Source organism: Gracilinanus agilis, chromosome 1 (assembly GCF_016433145.1).
Source record: "Gracilinanus agilis isolate LMUSP501 chromosome 1, AgileGrace, whole genome shotgun sequence".
NCBI lineage: Eukaryota > Metazoa > Chordata > Mammalia > Didelphimorphia > Didelphidae > Gracilinanus > Gracilinanus agilis.
Window position 1 is genome coordinate 701,119,079 of NC_058130.1, and position 13,956 is coordinate 701,133,034.

Genomic DNA, 13,956 nt, shown 5'->3' on the forward strand with positions numbered 1-13,956 from the left:
TGTTCTTTATCACTAGGCAAAATTCTTATGTCATCTTGTCTGGATTCCCATTACCTTATGCAGAGGACACTTACCATTCCATTGCAACACCAGTCTTCTATTCTATTTTCCTATCTTTTCATCAGTTTGTAAAATAACTTTTGAAAGTTATCAAAGTTATAGGACCCTCTTAGCCATCACCTTCAATTTGGAAAGGGGACTTAGTAACTGTCTTCCAAGTATTTGAAGTTTTGTCAAGTAGAAGAGAGATTAGATATATTCTCCACAGCCCTGGGGAACTGTGGCAAGGACATATAGGGCAGATTTCAGCTCATTAAAGAAAAAGCTATATAAAAGAAAATGGGTTGCTTCTAATGGTAGAAGGTTCCTTCTCTAGAAATCTTCCAGTAAAGGGTAGATGACCATTTATCAAGGATGTTATGGAAGGGAATCTAATGACCAAGTTGGACTAGACTCCTGAGGTCCCTTCCAACTCTATGATTCATATATCAGAGAGAGGATTTCACTAATAACCTTATAGTTAATTCCAAATCCAAGGCTTTTTGAAGTTATAATTCCATAATTGTCATCTGTCTCCATGAATTTCTTTCCCTTCCTATCAATTAGAGAACAGGTGACTTTTTTTTTTTTTTTACTTTCCATTTATAATTTCAGGTTATAAGACCAGGACTGACAACAAGTTACTGATCCCAAAGCAAGAAATTTCTGAAGAAATAGAATCTTGTGGAACAATATCAGAAATACTCCAAACAGATGTTCTTCAGAAACCCAAATTTCGAAGAACCTATGAACTTCAAAGCAGATTAGATAGTCAGGTGGGAATCCCAGCAAAGAAGAGATGGAGAGATTCTCTTTCCCAACAGAGAAAGGCACAGGTGAAAGTCATGCATGAAGAAACCCCCAGAGAGGAGAGAGGCCATAATTGTGCTGAATTTGGGAGAAACTTGGGCCTAAACTCAAATCTTATTATAGAACAGAGTGTTCCTACAGGAGTGAGACCTCATAAATGTGATACTTGTGGCCAAAGCTTTGGTCAGCGCTCAGTCCTTATTCAGCATCTGAGAATTCATACTGGAGAGAAACCTTTTGAATGTAATGAATGTGGGAGAGCATTCAGCCAGAGATCAGAAATTATTAGGCATCGGAGAATTCATACTGGAGATAAACCCTATGAATGTAATGAATGTGGCAAAGCATTTAGTCACAGATCAACCCTTATTGAACATCAAAGAATTCACACTGGAGAAAAGCCCTTTGAATGTAATGAATGTGGGAAAGCCTTCAGAGGAAGGTCAGACCTTATTCGGCATCAAAGAATTCACACTGGAGAAAAGCCCTATCAGTGTAATGAGTGTGGAAAAGCTTTTAGTCACCGGTCTGTCTTTATTGCACATCAGAGAATTCACACTGGGGAGAAACCTTATGAATGTCATGAATGTGGCAAGACCTTCAATTGGAGCTCAAGCCTTTTTCAACATCAGAGGGTTCATAGTGGAGAGAGACCATATGAATGTAATGAATGTGGGAAAGCATTTACACAACTTGCAGTTCTCATTGACCATTTAAGAACTCATACTGGGGAAAAGCCTTATGAATGTAATGAATGTGGGAAGGCTTTCAGTCATGGCTCAAACCTTCTTCAACATCAGAGGATTCATTCTGGTGAGAAACCATATGAATGTTGTGAATGTGGAAAAGCCTTCTGTCACAGCTCAAAACTTATTCAGCACCAGAGAATCCATACCAGAGAGTGACTCTCTTAATATGGTGGGGAATTCCCAAAAATTACTTTGGGGCAAGACCTCATTAAAGACTACAAGTTCAAAGGCAGGGCTCATTGTTTGTCTAACTTTTGGTAGCACCTAATCTGGTGCCACATGCAGATAGCTTAAATGTTTTTGGATGGCTAAAATGATAATTAAATACTTTGAATGACAGTTCTAGAGAACATATAGCTGAAGTATTCCTTAGAAGCACAGGAATGTGACATCCTGACTTCAGAATCATTTGGTCTTCATCAAAAATTGATATGAATGGGGCAGAGCAGCTCTACTTTATTTATAAGCCCCATTGAGAGAGAATGACACCACCTCCATCAGAAGCAGGAAATTTGGAAAATAATGAGTCTAGTTTTTATTGTTTTAAGTTTAGATGCATTGATTGGATATTTAAATGAAGATAGCCAGCAGACAACTGGATTTCTAGAACAAGGCTAGATACAGATAGAAAGAGGCATCTGCATATAGAAGGAACCCAATTGGTAAAGTCATGGGAGGTAGCTTCCTCAATGTATATGAAGGCGTCCACCAACTTCACAAAAGTTCCTAGTAGGTAAAACACTCAGAAAGGGGAACCAGGGACTGAGAGAAAAATGGATGACAAGTTAAAGTCTAAGGGAAGGAGAACATAAGGCAAGAATAAAAACACAAAGAAAGTTCCGACATGAAATAGATAGCGAGTTAGCTCTGGTGGGATAGAGCTTCACTAGGATGAAGCTTTGGTGGTCAAGAGCTTAACCCTTAGCCCACATACTGGTATTTTTATTGGGGTTACAACTGTATAGGGGGAAGGGAAAATGATAATTAGACAAGTGGTGTGATACATTAACATTATGAGGTAATCATCACAAGATACAAACTGCTGGGTCCTAAGACAATAGATGTAGCTAAAGCCTAGATCAGCAATCCATATGGCCTAAAGTATCTAAGTTTGCTTGATACATATGTCAATTGATTGTTATTGGTAAAATAAGGAGATTGAGATAACTGATCGGTTTTCCGGAGTGTAACCTCAGGGAAGGGCTGGGAATTTGGCAAGGTTGAGGTTCAATTTAACTCAAGGCTATAGAAACCAATCATAAGAAATACAAGTCAGCTTTTCGAGCACCCCTAAAATAATATCAAGATTAATATATGCTTGGATTCCTACAATGTAGGATAAGGTAGAACATTCAGAACTAGAAAAAAATGAAGAGAATAGTGCATGAGAGAAGGTTTAAACATCACTGGCTAACAAATGTTTTAGGGTTTGCAAAGCACTTTACATATATTATCTCATTTGACATAATTCTATGAGGTAGGTACTATTATCCCCATTTTATAGGTAAGGAAACTGAGGCTAGAGTTGTAATTACATGGGTTCACACAACTGATTAAGTTTCTGAGGCAAGATTTGAACTAGGATCCTTCTGACTCCAAGGATAGCACTGTGGCCACTATGCCACCTAACTGCCTCCAGTAACAATAAGGTATAATAAAGAAGAGTTCAGTTGATATGAGGAAAGAAGGGAGAGGCTGAAAAGTATCTTGAAGTTAGTTAATTAGCATTTATTAAACATGTACTTTGTGCTATATTGTGCTAAGTTCTGGGGATCCAAGAGTGGAGAGAGTTCTGGGACAAAGGAAGTCCTCTTTGATATCGAATGCAGTAGAGAAGTTAAGAAAAATAATGGAAAGGAGACCATTTTACCAAATCATTAGAACTTCCATTCATTTGAACATTTTCCTTAAACATCTACTGTTCTAGTCTCTAGAGAGAGAGAAAAAGTTGAGAGGAGACACTCCGGCCCTCATAGATTTTGAAGACTTGTAGAGGGCTGTGATAAATACACAGTTAATTAAAATGCACACTAGAGAGGACATAGCATTAGAAAGTGCCTTAAAATGAGAGGAGAAATGCAAACATTCTTATATAAGCAGCTAGGCTTCTGGTGTGTACAATACCAGTCCTTGAGTCAGGAAGGCATTTTCCTAAAGCCTTATCTGGCCTCGGGCACTAGCTGTGACACTGAGCATGTCACTTAATCCTGTTTGACTCATTTTCTTCATCTGTAAAATAATCTGGAAAAGGAAATGGTAAACTAGTATCTCTGCCAAGAATACCTTCATAGGGTCAGATACAACTGAAATTACTCAGCAATAAATGTAATGGTCAGGAAGAAAGCATTACTAGCAAATGAAAGGGAGGAGGGTGAGATTAAGTCATGTTTTAGCTAGAGTATGGTGTGAACTGAGTACTGTCAGATAAAGCTTGAAAAATAGGTCATTGCCAGACTGCAGGGCCTTGAATGCCAAAAGAGTTTGAATTTTACTCTGTACATGATAAGCCACTGAACATTGTTTACAAAAGAAAGAAAAATGATATGATGCTGTGAGCCATTCATGAAAAAGATTACTCTGGCAACAGCAAGAAGTACACATTGGAGTGGCATGTAAGTGAAGTTTGCTAGACTGATGAAAAGACTTGCAGTTGTCCAAATAGGTATATGAAGTCCTACAGATTAGGTTGGTACCAGAAGGACTAGAGCAGAGGAGCAGATGTGATATATTGTAAAGGTGGAAACAGTTAGATTTGGTAGATGGTTAAGTGGACTCAAGGTTACAGATTTGGTGAAGTGTTACTAGTGATAGAAAAGGGGTTAGAAAGAGAATCAGGTTCAAGGGAAAATAGTTTAACTTTTAGAGAATGAACAGCACTTACTTGCCCACAAAGCAATGAAGTTGTCAGGATGAAGTGTCAAATACTGTGGTATAGTTGGGAAAGAGCATTCTGCAGAGAGAAACAGCATTAAAAGACTCACATTTCTCTCTAGTTACTAACACTACCTGTGTGGCCATGATTGATAGTCTTACTGAACCTTTGTAAAATCAGGATAATGATCTTTGTGCTACATACCTCAAAATTAATAAATTTAGATGAAAGGGACCTTAACTACCACAGCCCTTTCTTACAAATGAGGAAATTTGAGGGCTAGAGAGTTTAGATGGCTTACCTAAGGTCACAAAAACCAGAGGAGGCAGAATTCAAACCCAGGTCCCGAGACTTCTACTCCTCCTGATGCTGAACTTAACATCTTGTTTGTGGAAAAATGAAACTGACTACCAACTAATGAGGGTGATTCATTCAAATGAATGGAGACCTGGATTTGAGCCCTGCTCTCCTGTTTAATTACAAGGATAGTTAACATATAGCCTTTAATGTTTACCAAAAAATACATAATCTCTTGGACTTCATAATCCTGCTGAGTAGCTATTATCATTCCCATTACACAGGATAGGAAACTGACTCCAAAAAGAAGCCTTGCCCAGGTCACAAAGTTAGTAAGCTCTTAAAGTAAGATTCGAACCTAGGTGAGCCGGCTAGTGCACTCTTGGGCTGCGTCAATAGGGACCGTCCTGTTGTGCTTCCGGCACAACACAACATGGGTACCTAGTTCTAGGCGCCGCATCCATGTTAAGAAGGAGGAGCAAGGTGAATTGGAGAGGTCCCCGAGGAGGGAGACGGGAATGGGGAAGGAACTAAAAACCAGGCCATCAGGATTTGGCCGAGGGGAGGGAGGGATGGGGACCCCATCGTGGGCTTCGCCCATCCGAACGGCTGCTATGGTCAAGCCTAAAAGCATTTATTAATGTGCTGAGCCCTACACTAAGTGCTGGGGATCGGGGGGAGGGGGGCGAAGGGGTGAAGGAGAAGAATTGACTTGGTTGTGCTTGACCCCAGACAGCAGAACTTGGAGGCACCTGTGCAGGTAGCAGGACCAGGTTTCATCCTCATCCAAGCCAAACTTGCCCTTAATTGCCCCGCCCCAGAAGTGTCACGGTTGGCCTCCGTGAAGGGGTGAGAGGTGTCTTCTCGCCGTGCCAACACGTTGGGGATGCCGCAGCGACTATGCTAGTGCCCCCCGGCCTAAGATTCGCGGCTCACATTATTCCCCCCTTTCCCTCCTCGGCTCCCGAGCCCCACGCCTGCGAATCACCGAGTGGACGGGCAGACGCTCTTCATCCGATTTCCTAGAGCTCCACTCAGGGGCGGGAAGGGTTTGGGAGACTGCCCAGAGAAAGTGCTTGTCCTGCTAACACCGACCCTAGACAGCCGGCCTCCGCGCCCGGGGCCCTGGCCAGCACAGGTGGAGGCGGAGACGGTCCGTACCCATCCAGGGTCTCTCCTTCACCCAGCAGGGTTCAGCGGGCTGGAGCTTGGGTGTGAGTAACCTCCTCTGGCCCCGCCCACCCCGCCTCTACAGCTAGCCCCGCCCTAAATCCGCCCTGCTCGCTCAGAACTCTGGTCTCAGCACTGCATCAAACTCTTCTCCAGACCCCTTCTCTCGGGTATAGCCCGACCCCCGGTCACCGGCTGGCCCCTCGCGCCTCTAGCCCTCATCCCTCCTTTCTTTCGCTCCCCAGATTACTAGGGGGCTGCCCAGCAGGAATATCCTTATCTCCTCTCCCCCCAATCGAGTGATTTAAGCTGAATTAACGTCTCCTCGTCACAAGATTTGGGCTCCCCGAGTTAACCCTGAATCTCAGCTCCTGGTGGTACATTGCCTGGTCCCGTTCTTGTATCCTGTGAGTCTTATCTCTGCACCTGGATTCTGCCCCTGCGCCTGCCCCCACCTCCTCCTTTATGAGCCGGGACCATGCTTTTTACTCTATCCAGTCTCCTCGGTAAGACTGGGCACCCCAGCGCTCAGCAAACGCTTGCTGATTGATTGGTGGACTCCGGACCTCCCCTGTGATCTCTTTGGGAACTTGCTTGAAGAGTGAGGGACCAATGTCATCGCCATTGGAAATCACGCCATCCAGTTCCGAATCTGCTGCATTGAGAAGCCCCCGAGTACCACGGCATGAACACTGAAGTTGGTGTTGGAGGAGCTGAGTTTGAACCGAACTCTGCTACTTACTGCCTGTGTGAACTTGTGAACTTGGGCAAGTCGTATGATCTTGTTATTAATGAGTATTCTTGATCATCAAGGAGGGGAGGCTTAAAAGAATCAAATTCAGGGGTTCCCAAATCTGAAATAAATTCCGGCTTCATCTCTTTTCCAACATGGAATGAGCAGAACGAGGTGCATGGAGATAAAGTTTCAAACAGGAAGATTTTAGCTCCGTGGAAAAACTTCCAACAACTATGACTGTACCAAAGGAAAATGTGCTGCCTTGGCTGGTGCTGGGTTTCCCTTCATGGGGGTACAGACGCTACTAATCAGCAATGTAGAAGGGATTCTTGATCAGGGTTAGATTGAACTAGGCAGCCTATGAGGCCCCTTTAAACTTCCATTCCATGAGTCTGCCTTATAATAGCCTTAGCCTTCTGTCAGCTTTTCCTGCCCCTGCCTGCCCCTACCACCTGACGCTCCCAGTCCTTGCCCTCCATCCAATCCTCACACTAATACCAGATGAAATTTCCCTCTGTAGAAGTAGTATGATCACATCACTCCTCTGTGCAGGATCCTTCAATGGCCAGTTGTCTACAGAATAAAGTTCACATTCTTTGTATAGCATTGAAGGCACCTCTGCTATCTGGTACCATACTACCATTCCAGGTCTTTGCAATATTACTCTCTTCCACAAAATCTGAAGTGGACTTTTCTCCCATGTCTTCTCTTTGTGTTTTCCTTCCTTTGTGCCTTTGATCTGGCTACTCCTGGAATATTTCCCTCTAATCCTCACAGCTTAGTTCCTTGTTGTTCTTTGTTTCAGTCGTGTTTGACTCTGTATGGCCCTATTTGGTTTTTTCTTTTACAAAGATACCAGAGAAGTTTATCATTTCCTTCTCTTGCTCATTTTACAGATGAGGAAATTGAGGCAAACTGAGTTTGGTCATATAGCTAGTGTCTGAGGCCATGTTTGAAATCAGGAAAATGAGTCTTCCTGACTCCAGGTCCAGCATGATATATGCTTTGCTCCCCACCTACCACCAGTTTAATTCCCACCCATGCCTTAAACTCCAAAAACCATCTCCTCCATGAAGCCTTCTTAAAAATCCCCTTGGTCAGTAAAAACCTGACTTCACACAGCACTGTATTTTATACCGCTTCAATGTACTTGTATGCTATTGAGCATCATAATTACTTTTGTATGTGTTTTATCTCCCTACTAAATTATGCATTCCATAAACATAAGGTCTATTTTATCTAAACAGTGGCAGCATAGCACAGTGCCTAGAACATACTTAATAAAGACTTATTGATTGAGTTATCGATTGAATTGAAATGAAAAAACTAAACAACTTTTCATTTCCCTACAGCAGAAGGGGGTTGAGGGTGGATATCATCTTTTGTCAGTAGCATCAGTCCCTGAAATGATTAGTATTTTTATTGTATTATGGTCTATAAAGGATGCATTTGCTATTTCTGCCTTTTTACATTTGTTTGCAATTTCCTTGTCTCCCTTATACATGCTCAGTTTTTATGAAAACTCCATATAGTGCTGAGAAATAACCATATTCTTTTGCAATTCCATTTAGATGCCATAAGTCATGTAGTTCTATTTTCTCCAGCAATTTGTTTAGTTCCATATTTTCCCTTTTGTTTATCTTTCCATTAGATATATCCAAAACTGAGAGGATATTAAGATCTGTTACTGTCTAGGAAGATAGGAATAAGGAATCAGGGATGGGGGGTGGTAAAGAGTGATGTTTGGATGATGACCTACAGTGATTCAGAATCATTGAATCCTAATTTCCTCTGAGCTCTTTGACAGCAGGGGATGTCTTTTGCCTTTCTTTGTATTCCTAGCACTTACACATGTATATAGTGCCTGCTACATAGTAGATGATTAATAAATGGTTACCAACTGATTCCTGAGCTCATGCCCTAGGGTGATTTAATTCACTCAACTTTGGAAACACAACCTTTCACCCCATCTCCATTTAATCAACTAACATTTTCTATAAACCTAAATATTTAAGAAATGCTTTGGCATTTATTCAAACAAATTAACATTAAACTCCTATCTCCAGTTGTGAGTTAGTGCAAAGGCACAGAGCCTACTATTAAGTCAACTGGGATACTAGGTCATGCTTTACCTCCCATCCCATCCCATACTTTTCCCACCCTTACTTTCCTGCTGCCTTGATGACACATTGTTTTATCTTCCTCTTACCCTTTCGTTTCTTCTCTTTCTCACTCCCCTTTCCCTTCTTCCACATTCTTTCCTCTCTTCCATCCATCCCTTTCCACTGCTTGCTGGGACCAGAGATAAATCATTACCAGCACTTCTAAAAATAGCTCATCCACTGACTCCCTATGTATATGTTTTAATGATTTCCCAACCTCCTTTCCTGCCCATCAGTCCCACATAATCAGTTGTCTCTTTATCAATTCAATTATTGTTTGTCCTTCCTTTTGAAGAGGAATCAATGACATCATGGGGTGATGGCTTGACTTGTACATGAATTGGATTTAAGTGAGGCAGAGTTGCACAAAGTCATCCTCTTCCACAGTGGCAACACAAAAGTCAGGGAATCAGGATAGCAATGTCCAAAGAAAGATCCTCAGGAAGCCCTCAGGACTGGATCTGAGCTGGGATGTCTTCCTCCTCTCTCTTCTCTCAGTCCTCTGCCAGAAGCTCTTCTCCTCCTCCTCCTGCTCCAGAGAACTTCCCAGAATTCTCTCTGGTCTCAACTGTCAGTAACTGTCACCAACTGTCAGCCACTCCTTCTCTGGCTCCTTTTGTCCTTGCATAAATACCATCTTTACACATGAGATGTTATTACTTTTGATTGGCCGCCTAGCTAAAAGCTGAGTCTTTAAAACTGGTGAGAATAAAGCAGACTCTCTCTGGCTTTTGTCCTTACCTACTTCATTGGTTGGTTATTGTCCTTTTACTCGAAGAAGACCAAAATGGCAGCACTAGGTGATGTTTTCTTACTTTATTTATATTGCATCCAGAGGGTGAAATTCACATTTCACCTCCAACTAGAGCACCATGAACTGAACCAAAGGATAGACTTCCTTCCTTCCTCTGCTCTCTTCTCTTTTACTCCAGCTCTGAAAAATGAATCTGTGGGTGAGTTTTTTTTCTATTCTTTCTTGCTTGTCTTCAGTTTCAGGTGCCAGCAGTGAACTCAGGAGTTGAAGTTGGAACCATAAGGAACTTGCAGCCAGGATTGCAGGGCAGAACCTAAAGTAGGTTTTGGACTTGGAACTGCTATATAGGAAAAAGGCTAAGCTACCCACCTCACCATATTCTCCTCTCCAGAAACTGAAGTGTAAGAGAAGATGATGATGATGCCATGTGGTAGAGATAAATTTGTATATTTATGATTAAATCTTTTGAAGTAAATATTCTTTTGTAAAAACAAATCTGTTGGTGCCAAAAGGAATGGGCATGCAGGGAACCATACCTTACAATTAAGGTAACACCATCAGTTGGGGATGGAGCTAATCATAGAGAGCCTAGGACCCCTATGAAGGGCCCCAGAGGAGCCTGAGGTGGGAGAAGTAAAATGTAACATGCCTGGCCTTTAGGCAGTGGAAAGCAGGGTAGCCAGTGTTATATGAGTATCCTGTTTCCTACTTCCTGACCTTTTGTACAGGTTGCCCCATCCCTGGAATTCACTTATTCAATTCCCAATGGCTAAGCTTCTTCTCAGTTTAGTCAATAAGCATTTATTTAGCCCTTACATAGGCCAACCTTTGCTAAAACCTAGGAATACAAAAAAGAGGCAGAAACAGTTCCTGCCTTCAAGAAGTTCACTCTTACAGGGGAGAAACCATGTAAACAACTAGATATATACAAGATACAGTTTGATGTTTTTCAGTCATTCTCAGTTGTGTCTGACTCTTCATGATCCCATTTGGAATAATCTTGGCAAAGATACTGGAATTGTTTACCATTTCCTTCTCAGATCATTTTATAGATTAGGAAACTGAGGCAAACAGGGTTAAGTGACTTGCCCAGGGTCTCAAAGCTCAGAAGTGTATGAGACTAGATTTAAACTCAGGTCCTCCTGACTCCAGGCCTAGCACTCTATCTACTGCACCACCTACATAATGGTTAAATTGGGATTTTGACTAAAGAAGAGTCATAAAAAGTGGTCGCCAATTATTATCCCTTGAGTCAGGAAAACTATTAGCAACTTTTAACAATGTCATTTAAATGGAATATTAGTAAAAAGAGGGAAATGTGGAATGGAAAGAGGTAAGGAGACTGTCTACCCTAAATGCTAATCTGGTGAAATGAAGCTCGCTCCCTGACAGAGTTCCAATCTCCATGTGGGAATCCTAGTCACTCACCAGTAAGCTGTGATAATTAGATTAAGTCTTCACTGCCCATCTTTAGATTTACTCACCAAAGGTGAGAACACCTCTAATTCTGGGAGGTCCTTAACTCACGTGTGCTAGAGTGGGTAACAAATCAGAATCAACTGACTGCCCCCTATGTGGTCTATGAGAATCATCTACTGTGATTGGACATGCAAATTAGGAGTGAGGCACAGGAAGTGATGCATAAGTGGCCCCTTTAAAAAGAGAGAGTTGAGTGAGTGAGAGATCTTCAGTTGAAGAGAGCATCTCGTGATGGATCTCTTCTGGTTCATGGAGGAGTGTTGGAACTCTGAGACCCTGGTGAGACTGCTTTAAATATCTTCTTTGAATTCCACGTGGTGAGTGTAAAGACTGAATGAATCTTCCTGAACTTCTCTTAAGAAATTTCTTTTAGTAGACTCTGTGAATGAAGTTTTGCTCCATTCACCTCCAGGCCTCTGGCCCTCTAACTCTCGGCTGAGAGTTAAGATCTACATGGATTAATTAGAGGATTGTAATAAATTACCTACTGGGTTAGATTGTTATTTCCTTATTTCCTCTCTCTCTTTTTAATTATAAATAAACTTCCATAAAAGTCAATTTTGACTTGAGATTATTCTATTGATAATAGTTCAATCCTCTGGAGACCATCTTTTAATATACTGAACCCATAAAACCCCTTTATTCCTCTTACAAAGCCAGGCAGCATCCAGGCAAGGTCCCAATGCAGAAATACCCTTGTAAACTAAGCTCACCAAGGCAGAAAGGTCAAGAAGGATGAAGACTAAGAAAAGACCATCAGAAGCACACATCATACTACAAGAAAAATAATCTAATTGAAGTCAGAAGACTCAAATTCTTTTTTTCTTTTTTTAACATCTTACTTTCCTTCTTAGTGTCAATACCGTGTATTGGTTCTAAGGCAGAAGAGCGGTAAGGGCTAGGCAGTGGGGGTTAAGTGACTTGCCCAGGGTCACACAGCTAGGAAGTGTCTGAGGCCACATTTGAACCTAGGACCTCCCATCTCTAGGCCTGACTCTCAATCCATTGAGCCATCCAGCTGCCCCCTAGAAGACCCAAATTCAAATCCTACCTGTCGTTTACTACTTGCTTCAGTTAAACCATTCCACCTTTCTGTGCCTAGTTTATGAGGGGCTTGGACCAAATGACCTTTACAATCCCATTCATTTGTAGGACTATGATTCTGCACTTCACCTTGTTGAATCTGTTTCCTAATATATAAAATAAGGATATCATCTTCTGCACAAGTCATTTCCCATGTCTTGAAGTATTTGTTACTTATAGTCCCCTCAAACTTCAAGAGTTGAGGCAACTACTCCCTGAAAACGTGTACTGTTATTAATGCCCCCTCTCTTCTGTAAATATAAATTAGCTTATATTTACAGATGTATGTCCTCCTTTGGAGTCATTTGCTCATACATAAAAGAATAATAAACTTTCACTAAGCCCCTTCCATCTCTAACATTCAGTTGACTCTGATTTTTCTTTGCATATCTAACTGCTCCTTTCTTCCCTTTTCTACCTCCTAACTATCCTCTTTTTCCCTTCAAAAAGTTGGCTCACCTAAATTTCAGCTTTGGGTTCTTGGCTCTCCACTCTCAAAATTCACTTATTCAAGGCCACTAATCCACTCATAGAATTTCAATAATTATCAGAGAGAAGATGTTTAATGAATTGAATAGGGAAAAATTTGACACCTAACTCCTCACATTCTCTTTAGAATAGAATATTCAAAGGCCCAAAGATTTACCATTTTAATACGGTCTAGTGATTAAGATTTCAGATTTCCCCATCTTCTCCAAAACATAACTCACTCCAACTTTCTCCATCACCAGTAATGATACTAAAATTCCCTTTAATCAGAGAGAATAAAAGATTCTTCTGGATTTAGCCTAAAGAGACCATGTCAGATCATTTTTATCCAATTCATGACATTTTCAGATGGGCAGCAAGCTTTTAGTTAATGAGAGGCATTTCCCAACAGAGACTCCCTAATTGTAAGCTCCATGAGGGCAAGGACTGCTTTCTTTTTATTAATTGTATCCCCAGAGCTTAGCATAGTCCTGACACATAATAAGTATGTAATAAAAATTTATTGGATATTAGATATTTATTGGGATCCTTACATTGTGGTTAAAGGAGATGCTATTACTAAAGGCTTTCAACACAACCATCATTTTAATCATCTAATGAACAAGCACTATTCTTCATTATCTGTCTAGATGGCAGGAGGCTGAATGTTATATCCAAAGAATTAGGAAAAACTTCATCATTACTTTCAAAGAGCTTGCAATTAGAGGTCTGTGACCCAAAATATATTCTCTGGGGTCCACAAAGTTCTTTCCCAAAGTCCAATACATTCACAAATTAACTGTTACTGGTTTTCTGATTTTCAATGAGAGAAGTGCCTGGAAAAAGAAGGCGTTCTCACATTTTTATATTCTCTCTAGTATAAAAGTTCTGGCATTGTTTAAATATGAAGTTCTCATTAAAAGTTTGTCCACACTTACTACTTTTATTTGGCTTCACCCTAGTATGAATTATTTATTGGATGTTCATTCAAGGTTATGGTTCTATTATGAGCTTTCCTATATTCATGATGTTTAAGCAGTTTCACTCTAGTGTTAGCTCTCTGATATGCTTTTCACATTTGTTACTTTTAAAGGGATTTTTAGTATATTTTCTGTGATGTTCAATAAAGAAAATATCTTCTTGCTAGTAGAGATTATCTGATCTAGAATAGGGACTGAATGGCAACTGATAGATTTTCCACATTAATAAAATTTCCTTCCTGAATACATCTAAAACGGATCTAATATAAGTAAAGGCTTTTCCACATTCATTATATCAAAAAACAAAAACAGGTCAATATGACATCTATGATATTCAAGGATTTTTTTTCCTTTTTT

At 40.8% G+C, this 13,956-nt stretch overlaps 1 protein-coding gene across 1 annotated transcript; it reads left to right on the plus strand.

Annotated features, from left to right (window-relative positions):
* The first annotated feature begins 514 nt into the window (after positions 1-514).
* On the plus strand, positions 515-1,902 carry LOC123231989 (zinc finger protein 883-like). The gene has a single exon (XM_044658315.1). The coding sequence runs from the start codon at positions 885-887 to the stop codon at positions 1,752-1,754; it is 870 nt and encodes a 289-aa protein (XP_044514250.1). The 5' UTR covers positions 515-884; the 3' UTR covers positions 1,755-1,902.
* The last annotated feature ends 12,054 nt before the right edge of the window (positions 1,903-13,956 follow it).

Excerpts from the sequence above, each read along its gene's own strand:
- LOC123231989 (XM_044658315.1), top strand. The coding sequence starts at position 885 with ATGCATGAAGAAACCCCCAGAGAGGAGAGAGGCCATAATTGTGCTGAA.